The sequence below is a fragment of the Pararge aegeria genome, chromosome 1 (genome assembly GCF_905163445.1).
Source record: "Pararge aegeria chromosome 1, ilParAegt1.1, whole genome shotgun sequence".
NCBI classification, from domain to species: domain Eukaryota; kingdom Metazoa; phylum Arthropoda; class Insecta; order Lepidoptera; family Nymphalidae; genus Pararge; species Pararge aegeria.
Genome location: NC_053180.1, coordinates 7848784 through 7873834, shown reverse-complemented (window position 1 = coordinate 7873834; position 25051 = coordinate 7848784). Strand labels below are relative to the sequence as shown.

The 25051-nt window shown below is 35.0% G+C and overlaps 1 protein-coding gene across 1 annotated transcript in view; it reads left to right on the top strand.

The window, feature by feature from the left end:
• LOC120627175 (inactive dipeptidyl peptidase 10) overlaps positions 1 to 25051 on the top strand; it is a 167899-nt gene that overhangs the window by 90270 nt on the left and 52578 nt on the right. The window contains exons 4-6 of the mRNA XM_039895043.1: positions 2181 to 2275; positions 12327 to 12454; positions 22228 to 22457. Coding sequence (XP_039750977.1) covers positions 2181 to 2275; positions 12327 to 12454; positions 22228 to 22457 — 453 coding nt within the window. The remainder of the gene's footprint in view (positions 1 to 2180; positions 2276 to 12326; positions 12455 to 22227; positions 22458 to 25051) is intronic.

Below are 25051 nucleotides of genomic sequence, written 5' to 3'. Positions count from 1 at the left end.
TGTGCACTTGTAATTGACGTGCATATCAGTCCACGATTTTGTGTGTGTGCTATATTTAAAAACGTGTTATATCCATGTTGTTAGTTCTTTTATTAAATCTATACTTATAATGAAACTGTAACTGGAAGATTTCTGTACATTTAATATATTTTGTCTGTCTGTCTGTCTATCTGCCTTGGCATCACGTAAAATCTTCGGAACGGATTTAAATAAAATTTGGTATAGTAGTAGCTGATATTTCGGGTCAACATATAGGCTACTTTCTATTCCGATAAACAATAAGCTTCTTCCGGGAAATGGGATGAAATTTTTTATAAATTTTACTTGATACCTCCGTTAAATTTGAATTGATTTTAATAATTCTTTTTTTATTTGAAAGTGTATACTATCAAGCATGTGTTGTGTAATTTTAATGAAGATCTGATAAAAATTGTCGGAGATAAAGGACATAACTCTTCACAGACAACAGCGAGTCGCAAGGCATCTGGGACAACGATCGAATGCATGCGTACCATCTTACTTATATTATAAATGCGAAAGTTTGTGAGTATGGAGGTATGGATGGATGGATGTATGTATGTATGGATCGATGGACATGTTTAAATGTCAATGTTTAAATGGCACAATAACCGCTTTTTGTTATAATTTGTCAATCAAAATACAATCTTAAGATGGTGACGTTCCTATCAAATCTTTATCCAAATAAATAGTTTTATAGTTGAAATTGATTATGTACCTGCAAATTCCTCTTTAAGTTATTCAAATTGGACCTATCGTTTAGACGTTACGACGGGTATAGAAATGCTAAAAAATGTTTTAATTATATTTAATGCAAACGAAGTTGCGCGGTTCAGCTAGTAAATAAATAAATAATAAGAATAGAGAAGAAGCTGTGATAGATACTGGTGAGGATTTCGGCCTCGAAAGGACCAAGTAAGATTCAAAGCGTTCTCCTCTAACTTTTAAGAGTATGTGCGTTTTAATCTATGCAATTAAATATCACTTGATTAAACGGTGAAGGAAAACATCGAGAGGAAACGTCTTAGAATTCTTCGTCTGGTTCTTAAAGGTGTGTGAAGTCTACCAATCTTCACTAGGCCATCGTGGTGGACTATCTAAATCCTTCTTAATCTGAGAGGGATGTGCTCTGTATTGGGCCGGTAAAAAGGGGTTTAATGATTGTTATAATATAAATCTTTTAGTTAGATAATTCATATAAATAAAGCTTTAGCATTATTGGCGAGTAAAAAGGAAACATATTTTAACTGTCCTTTGTTAAAAGCCCAACAACGTCAAAGTTTGTTTTCATAAATTATGTCTTTTCGTTGCCCGCACTTTAAAGACTTACTAGTGCCGATTAATCTCGTAACAACAAGCAAACCGCTTTTCCACCATAGTCCACTGCTATGAATAAACACTGTTAATGCTATTATAATGGAAATATATTATAATATATATATTATAGCATGTTGTTCACAGTTACCTACCTAACGTCCGAAATTAATAATCCACCTAATTTAAAATCTTGAGATGGCAGATTGAATTTAGTACCTTGTGTTATCCTTATTTCTTTTATTTATTGATTTACATACTCATCACACACATGGGCGTACCCAGATTTTTTAAGGTCAGATCATCGGCAGCTGTTTTGCCATAGTTACACACTACGCGAATACACCTCCATGAAACTTGAGTTATATGTAGTGTAGTGTGTAGGGCAAACAGTCGCAAATGGTGCTGCTTTATAGGTAGTAAAATGAATAAAAGCAAAATTTACCATCTGGCTGTTACCTGTATCGCTTGCTGACTACGCAGTTTTATTTTATGCCAATAGCACCGTGTACGTTGCCAGTGTCCACTGAGCTGTTTATTCAAAAGATAGCACATAAGGCATCTTTTAGACAGAACGCCTAACTACAATACTAAAAAGAGTAGCACGACGGCATCGCGTCACGTGATTTTCTTAGCGGGCGGCAGCACGACAGCAGCGCTCTGTCGGCTTGGAACCAATGTTACTAGCGTTCATAGTCATTTGTTGAATGCGCACTAAGTGGGTACGAGTCTCAAGACCTCGCTTATGCATAGTAAAACTGTTTTTATTACCGAAATATCCTTTTCCATTGGCTAGAGACATTGATAAACTGCAACAAGTTTGAAGTTACCAAATATGTTGTTTTCAGGTGACGAGTTCGTGTATCGGGATCCCTGGGGCGGCATCAGCCTTATGTTCGCAGCAAACCAGACATCGAAGACTCTCATGCCGAATACCACGTTTGTAAGTTAAAAGTAATTCATTTTATACGTCTTTCTATGGAATTTAAACTGCCCAAACATAATGGTTTAGTTGTAAGCCTATTCAACTGTATCCACAGTTACGATGTCCTAAACTTGATTTCCGGGTCTGGCATTTTGATAAGGAAAATCTCAGTACTCGTCTAGAGTAAGGAAGTTGGTGCAGTCACCGTCACCCCCAAACCTCGGAAAGCAAATAAAGTCGTTGGTCCCGGTAAATATAATGACAAGAGTTAAGCATCGTTAAACTCGCCAACCTCCTGCGCCAATGGAGCAGTTTGGAGCGTCTATACTCAACATACCTTTATCCAGTGTCGGTTTTGCCCTAAGGCCCAGTAGGCCAGGACCTAGGGCAACTAGACATTAGGGGCGACAAATTGTGACAAAAATTCACTGAAAAATTTTCAATATGGGTGCTAAAAAAGGGACCGCTGGGACGTATATGGCTAGCGGCCTTGATTCGCCAATACTGCCAATCCGCCGTTCCTTTCTTTTTCCCGTGAGACAGCAGTAATGTTCCCAGAATTGAAACAACAACATCCTTAAGATAATGTAAGGAAATATGGAAATGATATTATAAATGAATCAACATCACACTGCTTTAGTTGGTTTAAAAGATAGTTAAGTCTATTTAGTAATATTAATACGATGGGCGTTGAGAAAGAGACGGAACTTCTATCTTGCGGTGGGGCCCGCTTCAGCGGATGCACTTCGACCCTTCAGGATCTTTTGTACTCTGATGGCTGGGACTTACTACTTAGTCCTTTTTCTATTAGAGAGGAGACCTGTGCCCAGCTGTAGGATACAGGCTTTAGATGGAAATGATGTAATAAATGTATATTGTATATCTATATTACAAACAAACTGAAGCAGTATGCAATATCATACTGCTTCACTTTGTTTGTAAGATAAGTATCGTCAGTATAATTATAGGTTATTCCTTATGCACTACCATGACAGTACACTCGGGGTTCAGTTGATATTCTGTTTAACCGAAGTTCACTTGGCTTTCCACTGGCTTTATTTCTAACAAGCGTTTCAAGGTTGCGACGCCTCAGATAGACAACGCAATCAACAGTCTGACTGCCACGTCGAATACCTAACAGGGAATCTCTCGCAAGTAGCGCACGGAACTTTGACAGCTTCAATTGATGAGCGGAGTTATTTCTGATTGTCTGACACTTTTCCTCAATTGGCTCTACACAGATTTCGTATTTAGTTTTACTTACTAATAGTATAAGTATATAGCAACAAACACTTATCACTCATAAGGGCCGATTGGCGCAGTGGGCAGCGACCCTGCTTTCTGAGCCCAAGGCCGTGGGTTCGATTCCTACAACTGGACAATGTTTGTGTGATGAACATGAATGTTTTTCAGTGTCTGGGTGTTTATCTATATATTATAAGTATTTACGTATATTATTCATATAATTATTCATCAGTCATAAGTTAGTACCTTAGTACCCATAACACAAGCTTTGCTTACTTTGGGGCTAGATTGCGATGTTTGTATTGTCGTAGTATATTCATTTATAACGACGTTAAGCAATTCAATTTACACTCCATTTTTTCTTACGTCTTATTGTTTAAACAATCTTCTAATTATTTCTTAGTGTAACGATCGTTAGAAATAAATAACAATAATAAAAACATAAATTCATAATGATTATCTCTTATATTTTTACTTAACAACAACACATTTGTTTTCCTTTATTGTTAAAACATACTTAAAAAAAAGCAATGAAAAGATGGTTTATATAATCAAACAAGTTAGAAAAAAAACAAGTTTTTTTATATGCTATAAATACATATAATTAAGTTAGTCCATGACTACAATCTCACCTGTTGGAAAGTGATGATGCAGTCTTAGTTAATGGCGGGTAGTAATATATATGCCCATATATATTTAATTCATACCCCTAATCAGTCTACGCAACTATAACTAGCCACGGCCGAATCAGACAAAAATGTGATATGTATCATTAAGATTTCCAAATTTCTGGAATTTTAAGCAAAGAAATGCTAGCCCGGACGTACAAAATTGTGGTTGGAAACTGCTGTCCAGCGTGCCTTGAAAAGCACGGTCGCGGTTAGAAGACAAATATATGATCATATTCGGTAAAGCTCACTAATCTGCATCAGAGCAGCTTGGTACATAGCTCTACGTATCTCATAAGAGGAGACGTATGCTCTGTGGAGCCTCAGTCACATTCAGCCTCAGGACATAAATAGACTGAAGACGATGATGATTCTGCTCCAGCGTCACGTTCGTTGCCTTATAACAACAGTAATGGCTCTTTTTAAGGGTACAAATTAAAATATCTTACAGCAGAAGTATAAACAAAAAAAGTAAAATTATGCCTATAATCGTGAAAGGTTCCGAAAGGTCTTGAACCATTTCTACAAATAACGAAGGAAATTTGAAAATTTTTTACTTAAAATATTCAGAACGAGATTTCTCATACCTTTATTAAAAAAAGTAGCTATAAAAACCAAGGTACAATCACTGAATAGGTTAGTTATAAAAAGTATTGGAAGTAAGGTTAGGAACGGAGGAGAAAATTCAATTATATTACCAGCTGTTGACCTTATTCGGCTCGGTGATAAATCGGTTTCTTGAATTAATTAACACTAACGCGTTTGCTTCAACAACCTTCTAGTTTTATAGGAGTTCATACATATCTCTTCCGTCCTCTCACCACAAGCTCTTCTATAAACAATGGATACCCCTAGTAGGAGTTGTAAAAGTTAACGACGAAGAATTCAAACATGGGCGTACCAAGCTTCACCCACCCGCTACACGATTTTTTTTTCATTTTTGTCTGTTTGTCTGTATCTTGGCCGCCATACATGTTTTAAGAGTGTTCATCAAATTTTCTGCCAGATTTTGCGGCTGAGCTGGGTACGCCTATGAACTTAAATGCAGAGTTCGAATTTTTATAGACCTGCAGCCATCATCCCTTGCTTAAATTAATAACGCTTACTAACAATAAGGACGGGACCGAAACGAACTTATAAGAACACAGCGCACACCAATAGGTACCCCAGGGAGGTCTGTACAACATAATTTTACAGTAACGTAAACCGTGCTAACTTATGATATAATAATGCAATATACTACGACAAAACACATATCGCCATCTAGCCACACAATAAAAGCTTGTAAAAAAAGCAAAAGTTGACGTTCTATATAAAATCTCTAAAAATTTCCGATTTAAGGTAACGTTATTTACTTAAGCATAAACGACTATGAGACTGAAGAATTAGAAAAGAGTACTCTTTCAGATATCTTTAATCACACACGTTTTAAAAGAAGAGATATTGGAGTTACCTAAATATATTCGACTTTTATAAACCAAACAAATTGTTATGTTGTAATAACGGAAAGCTTTATTCGCTAGTATATCTGTAACAATTACAAGATAAACGTTTTCCTAACAAGGTAATATTTCGGGGGATAACATAAACGAAACAATTTTTCTTTCCTTTTGTTGTATCGACTATATATGTAATTTTTGTTACATTTATTACGTAAGTAGTTCAAGCCTACTTGTTGGCCGGACATCGATAAAGTCTATAACTGACAGCTTCAATATTGATGTCCAGTCAGTGCTCATAACTTACGGTAGGCTACCTTCTTAACAATCGAAAAATTTGCCAAGTAAAATTGGGGCTCTGGGAGATGTAATACCACCCTCTTGATAAGCAAGCGGTGATAGCATAGTGGTTAGGACTTCGGCCGCACTTTCGGGAAGCAGAGTTGGAATCCCAGCACGCACCATTAAGTTTCTAAGTTTTGTGCGTTTTATGCAATTAAAATATCACTTGGTGAAGGAAAACATCGTGTGGAAACCTGCATGCCTGAGAGTTCTCTATATTATCTAGTGGACTACGGCTTAAACCATTTTCATATGTGGGAGACCCGTCCCCTGTAGTGGGCCGGTAATGGGTTTATATGATGACGATGATGATCTGATTAATACTATGAGAATATCCTAATAATGTTAAATTTGTACGACATATAGGATCTATCATATTTATTTTTTCATACAACCTTATTATCCCATCACCTTCTTTTCACCCTTTCTTCACCCTTCGTAAAATCTATACAACACCATAATATCCCTTGTATCCATCCACTAATTTAAAATTAACAGCAAAAAGAAATAAACATTAAATTACCAAATTCTTATTTTAACAATATTGGCAAAATTACATCTTTGAGCACAATGGTAAATATTTCCTAACCTTTTATTAACTGTATGCTGATCTCTATATAACACAAAAATGTCAAATAAATTACGAGGGGGAACGGTTTTGTTCAAATATGTTGAAAATTGTTCTGCCAAGTTAAGCCTATTCGAGCGGACTTTGATAAAGATTGCTATTGACGGGAAAATATAAAGGGCATTCAAGTATTCATAACTCACGCACCTTGGCGCGAGACAGGTGCGTGCAATGTTTCATTTTAGTTGCTCGCAAATTGCTTATTTCATGTTGTACCTACCTATTTACATTTTTATCTACTCTCATATCGTTAAATTTGAATGGTAAACTCTAAAACCTGTTTAAATAAAGATTATCAAAATATATTTTTTTTTTGAAACGTTACATCCATAATTGTTTTTCTAATGGAACATTTATATGTTCCATTTTTTAATAGCTTTACAACTCAGATTACAAGTTTTAATACCAATTGTTATTTATCTGCGGCAGTTAATAAAAAAGAAAAAATGTTCGTATTACGGAAGATTATGCATACGTTTTGCTGTGCATTTACGTTCCTTTGGGATAATTAATGATACGCGAAACATTAAAATACTTAAGTTAATAATATTTAATCTCATTTAAAATTTTCAGATGAAATAATAAAGTTAGTAGTAGATACATCGTTATCGACGAGTAGTGTAAAAAAGGATAACATTACTTACAATTACGATATATTGATTATTAATTTTGGGCCAAAGCCAACTTTAGTTCACTTCATAAACAAAATTATTCATATAAAATATTCAGTAATTAAGAAAGCTTCCAAATGCTAAGTGTTAACCCTTCTATATTCGAGTAAAAACAAGAGGGACTCTGCTAAGTAATGGAGCATGCAGTCATTTGTTACAGCCAAGCGGTCGGTGTTGCAGGATAATCTATCAACATATTACGGCGGAAAGGAAACGTGCGCGTGGAAGACTTTAACAATTTAAAGGAGCAGTTATTTAATTTGTTAAAAGCAACCTGCTATTTTCGGTTACTTCGTTTATTCTCACATGTGTCAAATATATTGCATATGTATTTTAAACACGTGTATGGTTACGTTACGTCAATTGCAATTCCGATTATTTTTAGGTTTATTTATTTTATTCTGATGTTTGTGTGCAATAAAGTCTTTCTTCTTCTTCTTCTTCTTCTAAAAAGGGTGATAGTTTGTAATGGTTACGCTATTTTCTGGTAACTTTGGATTCACTTTCGCGAGAGCTAAGTTCGAACCCCGAAACGCATATAACAAAACATATAACTTGCAATGAGGTGCAAACTAAACCTTTATTGTTTGCAAGGAGAAACTTATTACATCGACATTAAGCTTATATCCCAAGATATTAGACACGCGTGTTTTATTTTAAAATTACCGCACTTGTGCCTTATTTATGATGACGCGATTAAGTTTATTTTGCACTAAGTTTGCACCTCACTGCAAGTTATATGCGTTTCGGGGTTTGACACTTTTAATTTAGCCGGGTAATAAAGATTATTCTTTTTAACCAAAAAGAGGTTTTATGCGGTTTGAAATATAGGCATTTTCACAAATGAACACATATTTTTATTTTCTCAATTATGATAAATTAACGTTTAGTTTTATCAAATTAATCACAATTCATAATTTAAACATGTTTTGAATACGAAAATATTCCCTTTATTATATATCTAGCGAACGATGCTGGCTGTATGTCGGTTTACCTTGGCGCGCTAAAAAAAAATCTTCTCGCCATTTACCGTGATATATATGTTGTGAATATTTTCGCTTTTTGATCTATTGTTAATAATTTAAAGTGTCCAGTTAAAACAGAAAAGTAAAGCAATAGTATATTCTACTCCGCCGGGAATAATAATCGAGGCACTGATCATAACTCATAAGTGAATAAAGAAGCCTGTTTCGACCAAATTAAATGAAATGAACGTATTTAAAAGCTTATCCTGTTTTTTTTCCTCACAAGTGTGTTGAAAATCGTGAAAAGAAACGCGTTTGGTACATTACTTGTTACCAAAATAGTTGTTCTTTAAGCGTGGCATTCACTAAGTAAGCGTTATCTTTCAATAAAGTGTGACATTATCTTTATTTTGTTTATCCAGAAAAGAATGCGAAACTTTATGGGCGTGCACCTGCCAAAGTTATCATCCTTAAATTAGACAAAGGTTTAATTCAAACGTCTTTGAAGTATGTGCTTATTTAAATGACTGGCGGGCGAAGAAAATTTAACGTACCAAATATATAAAAAATATAGCTTCTGTTCGCTACACAAAGGATTCCGTTTTCACTACATTCAACATTTTTATTAAACAGTTGAACTTATAACGCAGCTACATTTTAACGTTGCGCGTTGACCCAATTGCTCGATGCTTCATCACGAAACTTTGCATTTCCAATTGGATACATAATTATACTAGCGGATGCCAGCAACTTCGTCTGCGTAGTATTTATGATATTTCGAGATCGAATTTGTCCACAATGCAGTCAAAAAGCAAAGCCTAAAATAAATATAATTCAAATACCATGGTTTTTTGCCTGTATAAAATTATACTAAATTAACGCGGCTTCATTCAAGGCGCAACAGTGATTTTGTAGGGATACTGTAAACGTGAATGAAGAAGTCTAAAAAAATGGCGACGTAAAATTAGCGAAATTGAAAAAAAAAAACACCGAAATATGTTGCTTTTTTGTTGCTAATTAGTTGCTAAAAAATTTATTTTTTTGCTCTAACCGATCGCTTAAAATCGGCAATAACGCTAACTTTACATTAAGATAGCGAAGTCTTAAAAAAATGGCGACGTAAAATTAGCGAAATTGAAAAAAAAAAACACCGAAATATGTTGCTTTTTTGTTGCTAATTAGTTGCTAAAAAATTTATTTTTTTGCTCTAACCGATCGCTTAAAATCGGCAATAACGCTAACTTTACATTAAGATAGCGAAGTCTTAAAAAAATGGCGACGTAAAATTAGCGAAATTGAAAAAAAAAACACCGAAATTTGTTGCTTTTTTGTTGCTAATTAGTTGTTAAAAAATTATTTTTTTTGCTCTAACCGATCGCTTAAAATCGGCAATAACGCTAACTTTACATTAAGATAGCGAAGTCTTAAAAAAATGGCGACGTAAAATTAGCGAAATTGAAAAAAAAAACACCGAAATTTGTTGCTTTTTTGTTGCTAATTAGTTGTTAAAAATTTATTTTTTTGCTCTAACCGATCGCTTAAAATCGGCAATAACGCTAACTTTACATTAAGATAGCGAAGTCTTAAAAAAATGGCGACGTAAAATTAGCGAAATTGAAAAAAAAAACACCGAAATTTGTTGCTTTTTAGTTGCTAATTAGTTGTTAAAAAATTATTTTTTTTGCTCTAACCGATCGCATAAAATCGGCAATAACGCTAACTTTACATTAAGATAGCGTGGGAATCACTGAATGTCAACTGATCAATCAAGCAAATAAGGGTCAATTTGTTGCTAATTTGTTGCTGGAAGATGCTTAGAAAAATAAAAAATTTAACTAATTGTTATTTTATAATATCTTCTAATATAAATAAGAGTACTTTGTAGTGGTACGTTTTTTTTTTTGTTTTTTTTTTTTTTAAACGGAACTGAACCTAAGGGCACCCGTCTTATTCATGTTCTAACCTAACCTAACCTATCCAAACCTTTTAAAACTAGTTTGGATTCCTTTAGACCTAAGCCTACCGGCAACTACGACTAACTAAACACTGATCTAGCTAACTGGCTTTCATCAGTGCATCAAGAGCAGCATAACTAGTATTAAAATAGTAATGAGTTTTTATTAATGCATATATTCACATTAAATCTTGAATCTAAAGTCTAAAGGAATCAAAACTAGATTTAGGTTAGGTTAGGTTAGAACATGTATATGAGGGGTGCCCGGGCACTTGGGTTCAGTTTAGTCAAAAATTATATATTATTTACTATTATTTATATTTGAATGAGAATGAAAAATAGCAATTATTTTGAATAGTTTTCAGAATGAGACAGACGGGTGTGGTAGGGAAATCTCCAATTTAAAGTTCCCTTATAAAAAAAGTCTTTTTTTTTTTTTTTTCTAAGCATCTTCAAGCAACAAACAAATTGACCCTTATTTGCTTGATTGATCAGTCGACATTCAGTGATTCCCACGCTATCTTAATGTAAAGTTAGCGTTATTGCCGATTTTATGCGATCGGTTAGAGCAAAAAAATTAATTTTTTAGCAACTAATTAGCAACTAAAAAGCAAAAAATTTCGGTATTTTTTTTTTAATTTCGCTAATTTTACGTCGCCATTTTTTTAGACTTCTTCATTCACGTTTACAGTATCCCTACAAAATCACTGTTGCATTCATAATTATTAAGCCTTTAGCCTATGGCTTGCTTCTATCTTAATAAATTTATATGTGGAGTTGTGAATTTCCAAAAGTGATTTTTCCATCATTCGGGAAAAGTAGGTACTTTTTTTTCTGGTTCCAGGAAACCCTATATAATTTTTATATATGCAAAAAGTCTGAAGGCGAAACAAACAAACGAAGTAACATTCCCACTTAAAATATTAGTTAAGATGAGCATAGTTGTGTTTAAAATAGATTAGCAATGAGGTGTTAAAAGAATTGTTCTTTGAATTTAATTTTTAGGAAAACATATATCGCCCAGCGATTTAGGTACGATGTTACGTGGAACGCTGATGGAGACAAATGACGGAATACCTCTAACAGGTTGGCCTGCTACAATTCTAGACTGCATCATCACTTACAGTCAGGTGAAATTGTAGATAAAAGCTACCATGAAATGAAATAAAAAAAACATAGAATACACTGTCGCATTTATAATATTAGTAAAGCTTACTCTAAAAGTATTTCAATAGTCGTGATTTTCGACGATACTAATTTCGCGTGACGACCAAAAACACGCGATGATAGTTTAATCAGATTCCATTGTTAATCGAATATCCGTAGTAGGTATTGCTGCAAACCGTAAACATTTCATGGACGGTTTATTTCGAAATATATTTACACAGTCTAATACTAACTTCAAAGATAAAATTATTAGGTAGATGTTATTAAAAGTACGAATATTTGGTGGGTTTAAACGATTATTATAATATGTTACTAATAATAACTGGGATCGAACAAGTAGGTACGTGGGTGGACATCAACAATTTCCAAACAAAAATCAAAAATAATCAAGTACGATATACAATTTACAAGTATAATATTATTTCGTTATGTTCTCGAGCACACACAAGGGAGTTGTGAGCGGTGCCTCGACGGCAAAATGGTGCTTCACATGGTTTTCCGCGACGGCTTTTGTTTCGATTTTACTACTATGGGCGACATTATAAGCGTCACATCGAAACCTAAACACCTAAGCCATAGATTCCCGTGATCCGAATAATAGTACTAACGAATTAAGAATGATACATACTTATATAAAATTCCTATTTGAATAAAGAACCTCTGAAACCTAATCAGCACCTAGAATTTTTAATTTTTTCCAACCAACGGCCTCTCAGAATGAGAAGGGTTTAGAGCACCAAGCTGGCCAAGATGATCGAATTGGTAGACTTTACTCGCCTTTGAGACTATTATGTAGAACTGATGCATCTGCATGCCTGAGAGTTCTTCATACACGGAAGGCATCTGCCTTACATGTTATTTTATTGCTCAAGTCGAAAACGCATATAACCCCTAAAAGTTAGAGATGCGTGCCGAGGATTCCAAACTCGGTCCCTCCGAAAGGGAGCTCTAAGCACTGAGCTATCACCACTTAACTTTTCTTTTTTATAGAGGGTCCTGGAGCCGGCGTCGTTCTCACTGTCAGCAGATCGCCGGTTTCTGCTACTCGCGCATGCGCCTCACAAGCTGCATCAGTACTCCTACCTAGCACGGTACACCGTCTATGATATACTCACAACGTAAGTAATATTTCTTAAATGTCTGATATTTTATTAAAGTTATTAGTTTTATGTCTTAATCTTTACTAATATTTTAAATGGCAAACTGCGTTTATTTGTTTTTCTTTGCTTAACGCCCTAACTAGGCATCGAGTAAGCTTGCAGTTCGAGAGTAACATAGGCATTCTTATCCCTGAACAACAAACGTTTGCTGCGATGCGGGATTTATAAAATAAACCGTAAGTAACACGGAAGAATACAGAGGGCAACAGCTAGTTTATTTAATAGTTTAATCGTGATGTAGGGTACCGTGAGAATTTATAATTTCTGAATTTTCTCTGGTCTGGTCTGGTTCAAGGCTTCGGCCGTGGCCCCTCTAAGACGTGCCGATAAGCAATATAGTGTTCCGGTACAGTGTCACGTAGACACCAATTAGGATTTAATATAACTGCCATACGCCTTTCCAGTCCATTCCAGTCCAGTCTCTCAGTTCAGTCTTTTACCATTATATTTATGCATCATAACTTGCCAACAGGTGAGATTGCAGTCAATGGCTAACTTATAGTGAATTAAAAAAAATCCTACTTATATGTACTCGTAAGTGCAACAAAAGACGGGCGCCAAACAATGCACTGAGATAATTTCTAATCAAAATTACTACCAAACATCTTTAATTATTCGTATTTATCTCAAAAGTTTGAAGCCCCAAACTCCAGACTGTAAATGGGCTATCTATCAGAGTAAAATTAATTATTTCAACCAGCGTTAAAGGACTCAGTGTTCCAAATTAGGAGATTCGCTTTCGACGACCTAATTACCATTATTTCGTACGATTATGGACACAAATTTCTTAACGCTTCATTCAAGGGAAAATTATTGTATAAAACTTTGCTTTTGTGCTCAGTGAACTTAATTGTGACAACCAGATTTCCACAAATATGCGAAAGTATGTTAGCTGATTCTGTCTTTTTTAAAACACCAAATGGACAACGGATTCACGGAATTTTTCGTATGTACTTAATAATCATCATCATCATCATAATATCAACCCATTACCGGCCCACTACAGGGCACGGGTCTCCTCCCACAATGAAGAGGGGTTAAGGCTGTAGTCCACCACGCTGGCCCAGTGACAAGCAATTGATTACTGTGATTGGTGGACAAGCAATTTATTACTGCTGCTTCGTACTTCGGGTTAAGCCCGTAGTCCACCACTGGGCCAGTGCGGATAGGTAGACTCCACACACCTTTGAGAATATAATAGATAACTGTCAGGAATGCAGATTTCCTCACGATGTTTTCGTTCACCGTTGCGAGAGATATTTTTATTGCTCAAAACGCAAATAACTAATGGGAGCTGCGTGCTGAAGTTCGAACTCGACCCCCCGAAAGTGAAGTTAAAGTCCTACCTAAAGGCAACCACCACTTTTAATTTTATCAATCAATACATCAATCTATGAATCACGTTGTATGCGGTAGAATAACATACGCAACTTTTTCTCCCCGAAAAATACACGGTATGGTCTATATATAGATACAATTACGGTGCAATTTATAATTTCATCAATCTCTATACCCTTTAGAACTTCCAGAATGCACTCTTTACGGCGGCTCGCTCTGACCCCGGAGAATTCGTAAAAGTTGTTGACAATGCACAATTATTGCTAATGTAGCCGCAAACCTGTTTTACATACCTTTAACGTTCATAAGGTAACTATGCGCAACTCTTAGCAACCGACCACTGGGCCCTTGCGCATTCTTGCCGTTAAATAACTTACTTAGCAAAGTGTTACTTTGTTACAGATGTAAAGCGCAATTCGATTCAACTACCTCAAAATGGTTGATATTAATGAAATTTGGTATAAGGTATCCGAGGTTTTGTAATAGGACAGAAAGTTTTTATCCCCTCAAAACTCATAAACTTAATCATTTTTTTGCAAAAAACATTAGAAATTATAGTTGTTACAAAAATATACAAATAATACACATAAAACAATGTTGTAGCCCATTCAAAGCCATGCAAATTATAACTTTAAAAAAATTAATAATTAAAAACATTCTGATTTGGGTTTGTTACTCTGTGGCTAACAGCTTGATTCATGGATTGATGTATCTATATTTTTTAATAGTATTTTTAGTTGTTTTTTAATAGTATTTATATTTTACTATGTTTTTTTGGTACTGTGCAAAAAAAAGAGTGAATCCGCTCTTCGATGTTTTATTTTTATTATTAACGATAGGCCAGCTTGACAACAATCTTGTTAGAAAGCAATGGTGAGGTCTAAATTGGAACACGCTTGCCTAGAAAATGCTAATTCACTCTTTCCTTGAAGGTACTCAAGTTATACAGAGAATTTGCAATCACACAAGACAAGGTAGATAAATCCTATTTCCTTTTGTCTTTTCATTGTGTCGATACTTGCAAACGATCCGATTGCAAGAGATGTGTATTTTTTATATCTTAAATCATAGCATAGCTACTTTATCGTTTTTCCGCAATACATACAAAATTATGGTTGCTACCTGCTATTTAATAAACTCTGAGAAAGCAGTTTTCATCTTCCATATAAATTTTATGGCGAAACACAATTTCATGTGGAAAATCCATTTTTCCCGCGTTACAAGACCAGCAATAAATCTTTTATGCTTTACAACGCGTGGGTCTTAATAAAATTAGAAATAAAATGACGAATGGGACGGTGACCAAGAAAGCATTTTTGTATGAAATTAGAAAATTTCCACTTTCAGACTTGCTAACAGCAATATTAAATTGTGAATTATAAATCAAAATTAATATTGTTTACTTTGCTTTTAAAGCAAATTTGCTAACCGACATTAGACTTTATTACCTTTTTTCTAGTAGGTCACCTACCTATAATTTACAGCAGTAGGTACATAATTATATTAAAATACGATAGAGGTTCAGGCCTCCACTTTCATAGAAGAGGGGGGTACCGTGCTGCTCAATAAGCAAGATTTAATGACTTAGAAATTAGAGCTTAGATTTGAGACATAATTTATTTTAAAAATTATAGAACTAGCGGTGAGCATGGGAGCTTGCTAAGTTATAATGTAATCGCTAGCATAAGAATATTATTGGTCGATATAAAACTTTCGATTACTAAAAAATGTTCAAACAAATGACCTGTATAACGAATGATATTTTTAACCGGCTACTAACCAAACTTTTGTGTGCCTATGATAGGCCTAGTTGAATAAAGATTTTATTAATTCGATTTTAATTAGATACTAGCCCAATAAGGCCGCCTACGATATTTGCACGGAGTGAAAAGAGCATATATGTATCATAAATATCTATTCTAATTTATGATACATATATGCTCTTTTCACTCCGTACGTATATACCGGTATTTTTGTAGTTAGTGCGTAAATATATGTGTACATTTTAATGTAATTTTTTTTTCACATGCACCATCCACTTTGCACCTTTATTAAGCTTTTAAAAGGTTGCCTTTAATGATCACTATTAGTGATAAGGCCCACTTTGCATCCTAGCACTAAATACAGTTTTCTATGTGTTTTCCCTTCTGTTTTTTGTTGCAATGAAGTTTTATTCCATTCTATTTCTATTATATTCTCTCTAGTAGATACGCTAATTATTTATTTTACCTACTACAAATTATCCACTCTATTAGATTAACATACATAATGTATCCGATATCACCTCATAAAGTTTGAGAACACTTTCAAGTTCAATTTCCTTTATTTTACGCACGGCAAGAGATTGGAATAGTTCGGTCTCTTCTCGTTATTACTACCTTGGTATCTTGAAATCAAATGTGAATAGGCTTCTTCTAGGTAAGCGCACCCTGTCTAGATCACAGCAACAATCAATTGAGATTGTTAAGCGCGATTCTATTATTAATTTTAAAAAGATTAAAAAAAATATCAACAGAAACTTTCACCTCGCGTTTCATCTGTATATTGTTAACAGTTTCTTAAATATTCACAAGTATATTTCCGCTTTTAACGTTCGCGGTTTTATAGTTTCTATATATTTTTTGATATCTAATGTTGCAGGTTCTAGTGATTGGAATGGCGATGCCCAGTTTGCACATAATCGGATTCCCTTAATAGGATGTTATTTAAAAGATTTTTTTCACTCTAAATATATTTACATCCTTCTACAGTTAACAATGAAAATATCGTTGGCTGATATTTAATACACAAAATAGTTTCGATGTTCCGCATCTACCAGGCATGCAATGGTAGGTACAGTCTATTTTTATTTATGATGACCTCTTTGGCGCACTGGTGTACACTGTGGTCTTATGAGTGAAAGATCCGAGTTCAATACCCGGCAGGGCCAATTTGGGAATTAATAGTTTCTGAATTTTCTCCGGTACCTACTCTGCCCTGCACAGAATCATGATATTAAGTTCTTTTTGTCGTACATTATTGCGAGTAAATGAGGATATAAACACTATTTTAGACTTAAGCTAGGGCTGTACTGCGTTTTCATCGCCTAATTATTATAATATCCTACGCAGTTATCAAAACAGCAACTGGAATAGCTATTATTCGATACGATAATCCAAACAACTTTCCTTATCAACATGTAAATTGCATTATGTCCGGATAACAACATCACTGTTTCAATTTGTCCTTTGTAATTGGCATAACCATGTGTTTGTATTAACATTTCGTGTAAATTGGATGATTCAGAATGGTATATAGGTACTAGTAGGTGACGTTCATTCTTTAAAAAACTATTTCAACTATAAACTGGGTAACTAACAGAAAACATGGTCATGAAGTTGTAATGTCCTACTTGACTGCTGCATTATTATCACGTGGAATCTAAAAGTTCTTCATTGGGTATTGGTATAGGTATTCTAGCTAGGAATTCTCAGTACCAGCCCGGAATTAATAGAGATGAAGAGCACGTAGAGCCACCTTTCCCGATAGTTATCACGTGATAATAACCGTTAAAAAGTCCGCCAACCCGTATTAGAGCAACGTGTTAAATCTAAGCTCGTTAGACTTTAACAGGAATAAATGCAGCAACTAAAACACATTTGCGGCGTTGTTTTGTGCTGGTTGATTGCGGTTGTTTAACCAATTTCAGTACCTACCCTAAGGTATAAGAATTTCACTCTCGCAATAGAGGAGTCGTTTTCGAGTTCCGAAATACTTGGACAGCAGAGTGCATCAACCGACGCCGCCGGCTGGGTGGCGGATGAGTACGAAAGCATTCCCGATATCCAGTCACCCCCCGGTAAGAGTCCGACATAACTACAGCGCCTACCCGGGTCCAGAGCTTATCTCGAAATGATTCCCCACGTTAAAAAGGTTAGTCAATGGGCTGCAGTTACTACAACTATTACTATAAATGTTATCCTAGTCAGAGTTGCATGTGCAGCTCGTGAGCAAACACGAATTACAAACAGCCATACGTACTCGTGGTAAATCCATAAATGTCTACGATCGCATAGAGACTTCACTGCGGGCATACTAACTGCAAATGCGTGTAAGAATAGACTGAAAGCAAGGCCAGACCAAAGCGCCCAGCCTGCGTCCTTAGCGGCGTGCTTTGTCTCCATTTTGCGACTAATTACAAAACGTGCTCAAACCGGTGCGTATTGGTCATAACTGTCATTGGTCATTGTTATAATTTGAACGGACGCCTTGATTTAGCTTTAGGATGCGTTCCAAAGTTAAAAGAACAATCGGTTACAACACATTGTTTAGCGTGCCATATGTTGCCTTTTTGTATGAATTCAGTAATAAATGGTAGTCAAATTAGTGCAGAAACATTTTGTCGAAACAAGTATTTGGCACCCGCCTAAATTGCCGCCCCGGGCAGATATCCCGGTTTCCCCTCCCTCTAGACCCGGGCCGTGTGCCTTGATAATATTGTATAGGTACAAACATTGTTGAAATCAAACAAATCCAGGTCATTTGATTGGAGATTTATGGTAGCAAACATAACGTAGTCGATCGGCAAACAAACCATAAAATCATTGAAACTGTCTTTTATTATCCACTGTCGGTCGAGATAAAAATACAGTTGGCGCTGCAGGAACTTTCGTATACAAGTTTTATGACTTCTTATCGAAATCATTTAACTTTATGAATCTCTCTAAATTTATGTTTCCCTCATCATCGTGTCATAATTTACGGGCTATTAAATTGCTGCACATAGCTCTTATCTCATCAGAGAGAGGGAACTAGAGCATGGACTCACCACGGGTATGGGCCTAACGTGTTCTCCGACATGGACAGCGGCCATTTTCTGTTTAAGGGCTGGTAGTGCAAATTTCTTGCCAGTTAAACTCAAGACCTAACATGACAACAGACCCAGGAATCTGACTCAGGGCCTCGTAACCAGTAAGCCACGCTGACTAATTGATCAACTAGAAGGCAGACCAGTGCGTTTGTGTGTAAAATTACAAACGTATACAGCGTATCCTTCTAACTCATTTCCTTATCTGATGGTTTTTTTTTAAATAACCCCCTGTCAGTACTATTAATTTCAGACTGAAGCAGCCCTATCTTTCCGTTTTTTTAGAATATCTTATTTTATTGAATTATGTAGGTATTATGTATTTTTTGTATACCTACAATGTGCTTGGGATCGAAACAGCGGTAATTTAAGGTATCATAGGAGTCTCTTATAAGTCACCACTACATACTACATTAAACCACCCACTAATAGGACACACGTCTCACCCCCCGGGACAGCCAATACAATTTGGTGTGCATTTTTTTGTGAAGGTGCATACAACATCAGCAGGTAATAACTTGAAAATCTTTTGCTTTTTGCTTTTGGTTTTCAAATGATCTTTTAAATCTCTATTGGGTACAAAATTCTCCACCTCTTTTCTTGTGTTTATGTCACTTACTTCTTTTGGTACAAAATAAATACATTTATTTATTAATGTTGCTTCATCATCATCCCCAGCTTGTGAATTTCCACCGGTATTCCTATACCCGGTTCAGACTTCACCCATCAACTTCTCTACCGACTCTCATGATATATTTTACTTTCAGGATCTATTGCAAATATTTTAATTTTAAAAGCTCCTGCGAACACGCTGTATTTAATTCATGAAATATCGCATATCGCAGTCAAAATAGCATGATATCCTGCATACCTTAAACTCATAAGCTTACTGGATATCCTGATTATGTGACAAGATTTGCATGTTTTATTAAAGGTATTAAGGTTTACTCGTATTCAGCTTCCGCCCCTAATTAAATCGGCCGCAGTTAGCATCATAGTTCAGTTTATAATTAAAACTAAATTTCATAGAAAGTCGCATCTAAAAGTTTATTTGATTAACTATACATATGCGATTAGTAATCTTAATCAAACGCCATCAGTAATCCGAAGTGAAATTTCCCGCACAAAATAAGCAAAATCGATTTTTCAAATTTTTGACCGGTCATAAAAGGGTTATAGCACAAAAAAATTAATGGTTTGAACCACTTTTTGCGAGACACGCGCGAGGCAATTGAGTTATATTCATAGTTTACCTAAATCTCGCAAGATCAGGCTATCTATTAGAAAAAAATTATGATACCCTTAGAGTAGTTTCTGAAATAAGCGCTCAAGTAAGCACTATATTATGTGTAAAGCTACAATATTTTTAGGAATTGTTCATCACAAATAGTTGTACATTTTGTATTCTGGAGACGACATAATATCGACTATCACATTAAGGAATCTAGCGTCAATAGACAATTTTTGTATGGCAAATTCAACTTCTAAAAACAATTTGGCCCAACGTAGTAAGTGTATATTTTGTAAAAAAAAAAACACTTCAGCTTTGCTTTTAGCCTACGAAATGAAAGCCGAACAAAATCGGAGCACCTATTTAATACGAGTCCGGAATACGCCAGCCTCGATTAAAGATTTATGAATGTAAACACCACGCAGCGCTGAAATTGAAATGGGCTGCATTCATTCGTATAGAACCCATTTTGAATTTTATAATGATTTTCAAAGGCATAGAAAGAAGCTCCTGTATTATATTCGGAGTAGTACTGTACTCACGCTGTATTTATGCCTGTATATACCTAACAGGACTGTTAAAATTATTTTGAGAAAATAGTTCAGCGACAGATTGATTGCTCTTTAGATAATTTCATTAAACAAAACTTTGCGTATTTGTTCCGGAATGCAATAAAATTTATATTTTTACTCCTTTAAATAATAATAGGAAAAGCTAAGAAACAAAGACAGTTGTCTTTGTTATCTGCGAGCTTTTAGTATTAACCCTTATTAACTTACACCTTAGAGTCTCTAGAACACCGAAAATATATTAGCTCTACTTGGTTGCTTTATTGATGTTATGTTATGGGAGCATTGCGAAAAGTGGTACCATCATATCCATTTTCTGACCGTACCTTAGACCATACACATAAGTTTAATGGCTTGGTACTTACTTGATGCTTCTTATTACTCTACCACCCGTTAAACCAGATTATTTCTGCTCCGTACTTGCAAGTTGAGTAACTATCTTCCTTCCACTGTGCCCTACGTATTACGTTCGTAGGAGGCGGTAATCACTTAGTATGAGGTAACATGCATGCTCGTTGGCCCGCAATTTATTTAAAGAATAAATATATCCATGAATATGGATACAATATGTTAGGAAAACAACTTCCCTGCAGGCATTTCCTAATCGCTTGTACCAGGCCTACATAAAAACTAATGGTCTCGCATATTTTATGCTTTCGCACGTTTGCTGCAGGAATTATTTACCAGCAAAAATCTAAATCGTGACTTGGAATTAACATTTATTCATTTCACGAGAGTTCATGGGCCCAAGTTGAATGGGCCTGGTTTTTTTTGAACTTACAAATATGTCAATGAAAAAATTTCTTTGAAAATACTTTTTTTTCATTTATAACTTAAGTTGAACAAGCATTAACATCAACAATTATTATTGTAGCCATATTTCAAGTCTATTAGAAGCCTTCTTATAAGGTTTTGACAAACGGGTAAAGTTGCGACGTTATAATAAGGATACCTTTTTACCACTTTTTACGTTTTGCCCTACAAATCAAACATCAAAAAAATCTGGCAATTGTAAAATATTCAAAGCAGGTTTTACTTATTATTTTTATTAATATTGTGTCTAATGTACTTAATCCTAGTTTATATAAAAATAAGTTATAGTCACAATTGTGATAAAGAATGTTTATTTTATACTCTACAAGGCCTCTCTAACTTCTGAAATAGAGCTTTTGGCTTTGAAATACCCTACTTTAAAAGATTAGTATATTCAGCTCCTGGAAGGCTGTTATGTAAGTGAATGAATACATTTCAACTGCAGTAACAAAGCAAATGCGCTTAAGAGAAGCTATCTGAATATACCTTGCATGTACCATTTGAATAGCAGTAAAAATATATAAAATAGACTTGAATATTTTAAGCTTCAATAAAAATACTCTCTTACCCAAGATTTTCGTTAGCTTGTTCGAGAAATCAATTATAGTTACGGCACATCTTATTTTGACAAGTAAGAAACTACATGACTAATTGACTAAGAGAGAACATGAAGCATTGCACCTTTGTCCTCTGAATTTGTGGTGGTTCTGAAAAATAATGGAACGAACCAAAATTTAAAGATCCGCCCGGTAATCGAATCCAGGACATCGTGTTTCCATGTCCAACATACTCACCATTCGATCTAAGAGACAGTTATTTTAGTAATAATCATTAGTAGCTTATAAATCTTTATATATACTTTTATAGGAGGCCTGTGTCAATCAGTTAATTGACTGAGAAGATACATGTTCTAAAATTAGTATTTTCTTTACAGGGAGTCGTACCCGCTAACACCGCTACCTGATGACGTCGGTGGAGGGGTTATAAGCGAAGGTCCTTTCCTCCTCTTGGCCATGTGGACTCCTAAGGGCCATGGCCTCATCACTGTGAAAGATTACGACATCTTCTACCGACCAGCGCCGAGATCTTCAACAGGATATCGGGTTACAGACACGGGTGTACCTGGTAGAATCAACAATGGTGTCCCGGATTGGTTGTATGAAGGTTAGTCTTCTTATAACTTATATTATATTCTTATAATATGAAATAAAACTTTAACTTTAAATGACGGACTTGTTCATAACATGCGAATATTTGAAGCATACTAAAAAGGAGTGTCAAATAACAGATTGAAAACCTAAAATATACAATTCAATAAAAAGCCGAAAAGTTTAATTTTTCAAGCAAATTTACAAATTTAAAAAACTCAACATCCGCTGAAACACCCTATAGGAAAACAAAATAAATCGTTCTGTACTTATAAGATAAACGATTTCGTGTAGCAAGAGGAAATGCACGTCATAAAAACCTTTTGCAGTATAGTTATCTTTATCTATTTTGATGTTGTTGTTTGTACAGAACAGGCTCCACAAGTAACAGACCAATTCTTCACCAAATGAAAGATAAAATATCAAGAAGTAACATACTTACATACTCGCTATAGGCATATTTCTAAAATAATTGTAGATCCTTAAAAAACTGCAAAAATGTATCTCAAGGAAAATGTTACCTACAACTTGGCGTACGCTGAGAAAACTATTGGTGATACATAAAAACTTTGTACTACATAATTGAAGAACTCATTATTACCTGCAAAAAATTCTGCGAGGTACTGTATGTAACTACTCGTATCTTAGTTAATTAAAAATAACAGTTTTTGTGTTCTAAAATATTATTAGATGGCCGGTATAGTGCGGTGGCGGTATAAAAGTGGGTTACATTTATATCGCAGAATTAATTCTTATGCAAAGAATTTTTTTCACCAATGGCATTTATAGCGCTATAAATTTTTTAATTTATTCTAATCGGACATTCAATTAAGAAATTGTCGAGAGTTTAAAACATTTAAGGACTTCACCTAAACAAAACGGTTATTCAGAGGTACTCTTAATTGAAAAAGTTATTTTTAAATACACCCGATTTTTGTAAAAGAATATACAGCTTTTAAATATTTTTAGAAGTAGACCTAAATTGCTTTTTACAGAATACCTATTTTATAGTATCTTTTACCTTAATTTAACGCTTACTATTCGTTGTTAGTGATAAAAGTTGAAGTCGACGTACACTAAATTCTTTTTCAAACCTTTTCCATTTACTGACTCCGGTTATAATTTCTTAACCCGCGCAATCAACTATTTGTAATGATTCTACCACACATCTCTCAAATAAACGAAGTAGCAGGCAACAGCTAGTGTATAATAAATAAGTGTTTTTTTTAACTACTATCTAAAAAGGCAAAGATATTTAATTGGATGGGTTTTATTGAAATAATACTTTTTAAAACCAGACTTCAAAAGGCTTTACAGAGTAAAATACAATGCTCTTAAAATAACTTTTATACGTGCGGTTATTCTTCTATTTTGCTTTTAGTTTTTTAATATGCTATGTGATTCACTTTAAAACCAATTTTGCATTCTGAAGCGGAATTTCCAAATGAACTTCCGACCGCAAGCACAAGAGGCACTCCATCCCGGTCCGCTTTAGAAGGCCCTCGTGCTCTCTTTCACTGTGTACCTTTATGTCCTCTTTCACTGTGTACCCTCATCTATACCGATTTTCTCGTCGAGTTTTCCGGCGAATAGGTTTGAATAATGACTAGCGAATTGTGTTTGAAAGAGAAAGCTTATCATAAGGTGCGTAGAGTTCCAATTTGAATGCCACGACTATTCGGAGGGATTACTCATTAAACAACCTACTGCTGGTGTAGTAGTTGAGGTGAATTTGTAAGTAGACATTGTGCAGGTTTGTATGTACACGTAGTTAGCATAGTTCAGTGGGGAGACTGTAAAGAAAATTTCCCTTCATTATAATAGAATAAATTGTAGAACTTATTAAATTAAAATTCTTCATGCGGTTCTCTATACAAAAGTACTCCAAGCCAAATGTTTATCAAGACTTTGAAAACACTTTTTTCTATTTGTCATGTTTATGATATCCCTTACTTTATTTCCCTTGTCAAGTACCAAAAACTCTATAAATTAGGTTTAAAATTGTTACTTTAATACTAATACAAATAATTAAAAATTACTAATATATTTTTAAAACACGTCCTTGACGAAAACAAACGAACTGAAATATTGTCTAATGTTGAAACTGATAAAAGTCATTGACTCAGAAACTGGGTCCGAAAAACCGACTTCACTTTCGGTGGGCCGAGTTCGAATTCCAGCACCTGTAACTTTTCTAAGTAATGTGCGTTCTAAGCTATAGAAATATCAATTAGATACACTTGCTCCAACGGTGAAGAAAAGCATCGTGAGTGAACCTGCATGCCTGAGAGTTCTCCATAATGTTCTCAAAGGTGTGTGGAGTCCACCAATCCGCACTGGGCCTGCGTGGTGGTCTACGGCCTTTACCCATTCTCATTATGGAAGGAGACCCGTGCCCAATAGTGGGCTGGTAATGGGTTGATATGATGGTGATGTGAAAAATTTTAGTTCCCCTTTTAGTTTATAGCCTGACAGAAAATAAACGTACGTAATACAAAAAATTGCATTAAAATCGCACCATCCTTACGAGTGTTACAATGACATACCTACTGGTAGATAAACAGACAAAGAAGTTAGGCTCATACCGCCCCATTTGCTTATGGTTAAAAA